Source organism: Eufriesea mexicana, unplaced genomic scaffold (genome assembly GCF_001483705.2).
Source record: "Eufriesea mexicana isolate 0111107269 unplaced genomic scaffold, ASM148370v2 scaffold1596, whole genome shotgun sequence".
NCBI lineage: Eukaryota > Metazoa > Arthropoda > Insecta > Hymenoptera > Apidae > Eufriesea > Eufriesea mexicana.
Genome location: NW_016909691.1, coordinates 275,911 through 283,509, shown reverse-complemented (window position 1 = coordinate 283,509; position 7,599 = coordinate 275,911). Strand labels below are relative to the sequence as shown.

At 36.7% G+C, this 7,599-nt stretch overlaps 1 protein-coding gene across 1 annotated transcript in view; it reads right to left on the bottom strand.

The window, feature by feature from the left end:
• Nucleotides 1-2,439: 2,439 nt before the first annotated feature.
• Nucleotides 2,440-7,599, bottom strand: part of CrebA (Cyclic-AMP response element binding protein A) — a 73,950-nt gene continuing 68,790 nt past the window's right edge. The window contains exons 5-7 of the mRNA XM_017901275.1: nt 6,894-7,169; nt 5,733-5,876; nt 2,440-4,432 (exon numbers count right to left, since the gene is read on the bottom strand). Coding sequence (XP_017756764.1) covers nt 4,247-4,432; nt 5,733-5,876; nt 6,894-7,169 — 606 coding nt within the window. The 3' untranslated portion in view covers nt 2,440-4,246. The remainder of the gene's footprint in view (nt 4,433-5,732; nt 5,877-6,893; nt 7,170-7,599) is intronic.

Genomic DNA, 7,599 nt, shown 5'->3' with positions numbered 1-7,599 from the left:
CATTCTATCAAAATATCACTATTAATTTTGTGATAACATTTCAAACGCGAAATACTTCCATCTTTAATATCCAAATACACAATTATTCGAAATTAATTATCCAAAAATTTGACATTTGATTACATCATCCATATATAATCCATTTATATATATATCATACGAATTTAAAAAAATTATTGGAATTTTTTCGAACGAAGAAATCGGGTGCGAATTATTTTTGGAAATATTCTAAAGACGTGTAATTGGAAATAATCGGTATATGACGATCGTTGAGTAATTTTTGTGGAATTTCAGAGGAATCGGTTATTCAAACCATGTCTAATGCCTACTGCTGCAAGTCCACCGAGATCCAAGTGGATCGTGGTCAAAGTTCCCCGTTTCGTTTACGCCGGCTATATAACTTAATTGAAGTTCACGCGAAATCCAATTGGATCGAGGCCTGGATCTAAGCCAAGAGGGAAATTTTCCGCGACGCGTGACCGCGAACGACGAGATCGGGAGCCGCGCGAGGAGCCTCGATCGTGATCGAGAACGTGATCGACGAAGGAGTGGGGGACACGCCATGAAATTCGTTCTGGTCCCTGTAATTACTCTATAAAACGTGAAGCATCGCGAATATTTATCAACGCGTTTATTGCCATGCGAGCTTAATCGAATTCACAATTTTATAACAAATTTTTCCATTTAGAAATTCCTTCATTTTTTAATATGAAAATTAAGGAAACCGATTTTTCTACAATTCTAGATCATTTTCCTTTGAAAATGGATTTGAGAATGAAACGTTTCTTTTTCTCACACATAAATGAGAAACTCGTGATAGCAAATATATTTTTAATATATATATTTTCTTTTTTACGTATTTAATTTTTTATGCAGGAAGAGAGAAAATGTAAAATATTATTATCTTTCTTTTGACATAAGGGAAAAGTTTATGACAGTAAATATGTATATTTAATGTGAAGAAAAGGCACGAAATTTTTTAAAATAATATGTCTAATTTTTCTATAGACAAATATTCGTGTCTTAAAATCAAATAAAGTAATTACTATTATAAAGACAATTTTTTAAATGTTATTTCTCCTCTGACTCATACTAAATAATCTTTCTCATAAAAATTACAAATGCACGTGTCCTAGTCTCAAATAAAAATTGCAGAATATCGATTATTATAACGAAGAATGATTATTGGAAATATACATAAAGTAAATTGATTTTATAATTTCCTTCATGAGAATAAATGTCGTCATCGAATTACGACTGACGCAATGATCGTTCAACTGCCTATCCAATCGTCCATTTTATAACAATTATATATACCTGTGCAAAATTAAAATGCAAGAAAAATGGCTGCCAGATTTTGCCCGTAGCCTGTACTATGTAACATATTTGTTATGGTTTAAACGATCCACCGAATTCTGAATAAAAATAGAAGCTCCAGACGCGAAAGCTTCGTCCGACTTCGAGCTTTAAATAGCTAACTAAAACAGACAGAAACAGGTCTATCATTTCTCAGAATTTTTCAAGCGGTCCTTCCCTTCCAATATAAACGTTTTCTCTAAGAAAACGCACTCCGGGAGTCTCCATTTTTCTTCCTATTTTACTATATTGTATTATTATAACGTCCTCTTGTGAAATATAATTACTCGCATGGCGTTCAACGCGTTCACAAAATTCTCGTTCGAATATTTCTCGAAACGACATTTGGAAATTTCTCACACCGTTATAATTAGCGATAAAAATTCGTCGATAAGAATCATAGCGTGGACGTAGGATAGTGAACCAATGGCAGCGTTCGAGGCCATCCGTCGATGCTTCGTTTAACCCTAATTCGCACGATCGTGAACGTTACCGATGATATTTGTACCTATTTGACGCGGGAGCGTGAGGGAGTAGTCACGTCCCTGAAGAAGTTTCGTGGATGTCGAAATCGACCGTGAATGTGATCACTGCGAGCATGGAATACATTAAGTGCGGCGTGATTCACCAGAAAATCCCCAAAATTAGGATCCCTTGGCAGAAGTGATCGGAAAATGAAATTTTCCTTCGAGAAATCCCGAGGAATTTAATTTTGCATTAATCATTACGGTATCTCGCATTACCAATTTTTCAAGCAAATAATATTTTGCTACGAAGCATTTTTTTATATTTGGGAAAAAATTGTTCCTGCCAAAAATTACTTTGGGAAGATAATTTTCATTTTTCTTAGAACGAGTCTTCAATCTTTTCCTCAGAAAGAGTCTTCGTCTACAAGAATATTTTCTCAAATTTCTTAACAATGGATACCACGAAGAATATTTCTCGAAAAATAGTTTTTCGAGGAAGAGAAAAATTTGATATATATATATTCAATTTCGTCTTTCACCCTGTAAAATTTCTTTCTCCTTTAACCATACTCGAATCACACCGCATGTGGTATCAGTATAATAAAACTAGGAAATATTAGCCCTACAGTGGCGCGTCCTTCGAAGAAAGGATCGAAGTCATCGTCATTGCACACGTTCTCCTCAAGCCCACAAATGGAACGAGCCACCGAACGTTCGGATGGCCGTGTAAATAACATTTTGTTTCACAAATACAATATACAAATCTGCATCTCACGTGAATGAATCCTATAAATAAGTTTCTAAATATATAATAATAATATATATATCAATCTAACAATTCATTTCTCGAGAAAATAGGCGCACACGATCATCGAATTCGCTCTAGATAAAATATCTCACCTCTCTTTAATGCTTATTCGTTATCTAGAATTTCTATACCTAACGCGTTGAACATTCATCGATTCAATTGTACGTCGTGTTACTACCTTAACTTATCCACCTGTTCATTTCTAATTTTATATAATCATTTGGACGAAAATCGAAGAGTTATCGTTCGCTATCATCGAACTATAAATATCGACACGGTTACGCCGCGACTGAAAATCCACTTACGCTCTTAAATACTTTAATTAGTCGACGCTTAATTATCGCTGGACCACTCAATCCTCGTCGTTCGTTCGAATTTTCCCGCGGAATTAACCCTTTGAGGAGGCGCACAGTCGCTTCGCGATATTTACTCTGCACTTTACAATATTTCGCAAAATCCCTGGCACTTTGCAATCTTATACCCAGGTACGAAATCTCTCGTCTTCCTATTAAATGCTTCAAAAAGGAGCCGAGGAACCCCAAAGGGTGAATACTCGCTATCGAACATCGTGGTAAGCGATCGTGGCGAGACGAAGCAACCTTCGATCCCAGATCGGTTCGCAGTAACATCGGACCCCGAATCACTGTCCCGAGGACAGCCTTACTATATTAAGTAAACTAAAATATCCGAGCAACCGGAAACATCGAAATAAATAGCCAAGTGGTGGTTCGCACGCTGACGTCGAGAATCGAGGCGAAGCGGGCACACCAGAGGGCACCACTAGTCCCGATCTTGCGCGAGACGAGCGCAGCGACCTCTCTGATCCGAGTTGAATCCGACGTGGAACGCATTTCACAATTTCACATTTTCGCACGATATATTACAATTTGTTATATCCCAGCGGAATTATAATACGGTGCATATGGGTAAAAACGCAACGAAGGTTAACACCTTAAACGCCATGCTGGTTTTACTAACTACAATTTCATAGTTAGCCATCATGCGGGCCCTTCGGGGCTCTGCGGCCCAACAAGGCCTGAACGGAAATCCCTAGGGCCCAGAGCGGCGTTTAACGCGTTAAACGAAGAATGAGGAGAAAAGTAGGAAAGGAAAAATAGGAAAAAAGAAAAACGAAATGAAATCCGCGATAACACGGATTGGACGAAGAAGATTGCCAAGGAAGAAGCGTGGAAATTAGCGAATGAAGGCACTCCCGGCTAAATTGCACCCTCCATTGCACACCCCTGTCCAATCAGGAAGACAAGGCGACCCAAGGACTCGTAGGAAACTCGTTTCCGTCGTGGAATCTACGATACTTGCTCGGCCCGGTACACGAGGAAGACTTTACAGGAATGTAAAGGAATTGCACTGTTCCCTTGGGACAAATAGTCTCGTCCATCGCGACGACATTCGATCGTTCACCCTGGAGGAACTCGATGGAACGTTCACCGGAGACCCGATGATGACTCGAGGATCTCGTTCGAGGGGCCAAAGGGGTGGTTATTTCCGACCAGGAACGACTATGGATCACTGGTCAGCGATGGCTGGATCCTTCCTCTTCGCAGGGATCGGAAGTCTTCGGTGTCAGCTGGAGAACGTTGAACGCCTTTGGTATCTACGAGTTCTGCAGCTGAAGGAGCGCCTGGAGACGTTGCAGTTCCTTTAATAGCTCGCGATTCGTGTCCTGCAGGGCGGTCAGCCTGTCCCTGTACGAGGAGTTCTCGTTGGTCAGCATGGTCACGCGTCTCTCCAGACCGTCCATGTACTCCTTCTTCTTCCGTCGAGACTCCTGAGCCGATATCTGTAAGAGAGGCAACCGGTCATGCGTCGAGGTTCGTTCTTCGTGTGCAGGTTCACAGTGGATTGGTGAAGCGACGTGGTGGGTTTTTGGTACTCGTGCGATTGGTATCCTGGTACTTGGAGATTCTTTGGTTAGGGGAAGTAGCTTTGGAATTTCGGAGTTTCTGGGTGTTGGTTGCTGAGTCGTTTGCGTAGGAGCTGAGTTGTTTGCTGATGTCTAATCGCTGTCATCGGGTTTGAAACTGGTGTATTATGGGACGTGTAGGGTTTTGGTACTGTGATTTATTAATTGATTAATCTTGATGTATAGTTTCTTGGGGTTTGTAGAGTTTGGGGTATATAAAGGGTGCGTTGATACGAGTATGGAGAATTGGAAGTGGAGAACTCGAAATGGTAGATGGAACGAATTTTTAAACGGTATTGAATAATATAGTGTGATATAGGTAGTGAAATAAATAAATATTTAGTGAAAAGAAATTGAAATGATATTGTCTAAATAAAAATGTTATCTAAAACGAATTGTCAGAGTAATAATATTATCTAAAACGAGTACATTCTTATGTGTTGGGATATATAAAGGGTGCGTTGATTCAATTATAAATTGAAACTGGAGAATTCGGAATGGTAGACGATACGTGGTATCGAATAATATAGTGTAATAAAAGTGGTGAAATAAATAAGAATTTAGTGAAAAGAAATGATCTAAAACGAGTTGACTAAGTAATAATATTATCTAAAATTAATACATTGAAAAGATATGTCATTTTTCAGGAGATGCAGCCATATTTTGCGAATGATAATAGAGGGTATGTTAAAAATTCAGGATTGATCATTTAAATGAGAATTTTTGTAAATTTTATTGGTTTTAATTATTGGAAACTCACCTTGTTTTTATCGTTGTGTAATCACTGTCATCGAATTCGAAATTAGTATACTATGGGATTTATAGGATTTTGGAACTGTGATTTATCGTTAATTAATCTTAATATACAATTTCTATTTCTTGGAATATATAAAGAGTGCGTTGATTCAGTTATGGAGAATTGAAACTGGAGAACTTGGAATGGCAAATGGAACGTGGTATGGAATAATATAGTACGATAAAAGTAGTGAAATAAATAAAAATTTAACTAAAAAGAAAAATTAAAATGATATTATCTGAGACGAATTGTCTAAGTAATAATATTATCTATAATAAAACGAGTACATTGGAAAGACATGTCATTTTTCAGGAGGATATGTTAAAAATTCGGGATTGATTGTTTAAATGAGAATTTTTGTAGATTTTATTGGAAACTAACCTTGTTTTTGATTTTCCTGCGGACCTTCTTCAGGGACTTCTCTTCTTGCTTCGTTAGAGGCAGCTTCGTGGGCACAGGATATCCCTCCGCGATCAATGTCCGCTTTTCCTCTTCCGTCAACGTTAGCACTCCCGTCGACCCTTTCTGCAAATTCAGTTCCACACGAGGTCACAAACTATTTTCATTTTTCCTACGATTATTCTTAAATTTTATATTCAAAAATAATTTTCTTCGTATAAATATTTAGAAATACATGGGTACAATTATGTATATACACATTGTACTCCTTAAATCACCAAGTAAAAAAGAAAACATATATATATATATATACAATTTTTTAACAAAATATTCTCTCAGAAAACTAAATAAAAATACATAACTACAACTATATATATATATATAGTCACCAGAAATTCAAATATTAATAATTTCCAATAAAATTTTCTTTCAAAAAACTAAATAAAAATACACCAGTACAACTATGTATATATACAATGTATTCCTTATGTCACAAAAAAATAAGTATATAAATAATAAAATACTAACAACAATATTTAATATATTAGAACAATTTCAGAATTTTATGAAAATTTATGACATAAATTAAGAACGTGGTTCTTTGTTCAAAAATATTTGAATTTTATTTGATTTTTAATTAAATATTCTCAGAAAAGAAAGTGTACAAATAATACGATATTAATAAAAATATTTAACATATTAGAACAATATCAGAATTTTATGCAAATCTATATCATAAGTTAAGAACGTGATTCCTTGTTACAAAATATTTGAATTTTATTTGATTTTTAATCAAATATGCTCAGAAAAGAAAGTGTATAAATAATACGATATTAATAAAAATATTTAACATATTAGAACAATATCAGAATTTTATGCAAATCTATATCATAAGTTAAGAAGGTGGTTCTTTGTTAAGAAACATTTTAGTTTTATTTGATTTTTAATAAAATATTATTAATATTTTAAATATTCTCTCAGAAAGTTAGTTAAAAACGTAATAAAACTAGAATATTTTTAAACAAAGAACCACGTTCCTAGCTTACGACATAAATTCGCATAAAATTCTGAAGAAGCGAGGTCTTCATAGACACTCTTTGCTATGTTAAGAACAAACGAAAGAAGATTGGTGGTTCGACTCACCGGTTGACAGGAAATCAGGGGTGTGTGGATGGGCTGTCTGGTGGTGTGGGTGCCATTGGTGATGTAAAGTCTGGGCGTGAGCAGGCCCCTGAGATTCTGTGAGTGCGCGGAGCTCTGGGAATCTCTGCGTTCCGGCGAACAGGAAGCGGAAGCAGTGCCCTCGCTGTCGGAGCTCGCGCTGCTCGGCGGCGTCGGCGGCAGACCCTGCCTGGACGCGCGCAGATCCGCCTGCTTCTCGTCGCTAGCCTCGCCGTTATACTCTTCTACCTCCATACCCTGTCACACACACGGTTTCTTTCTTCTTTTAGGCTGCTTGCCACTGTCACATCGACAAAATCGACAAAAAGACCTGGGATATTTCGGATATTGCAGAAGGCAATATTCCTTGTCGCTTTGAACTCTGCTTCCCCGATTTTTGATTTTTCAGAAAAGATTTGACAGTCTTGGATACTCACCTACGGTGAAAATTTGTTTTCGATTCGATTCATTTCGAAGGTGGTAATTTCCTTTGATATTTTTGGTCGATTTATTTTCGAGAGTAGGAAACGAAGATTTGAATTTGAAAAGATTATTTAGATTATATTAAAATTAATTTGGGAAGACTTGGACGTTAGGAAAAGTGGAAATTTGTTGTTAAAGATTCGTGAACGTTTTGTCTTCCTTTTTATATTTTTATCGAATTTATTAGCTAATGCAGAGGGAAAGA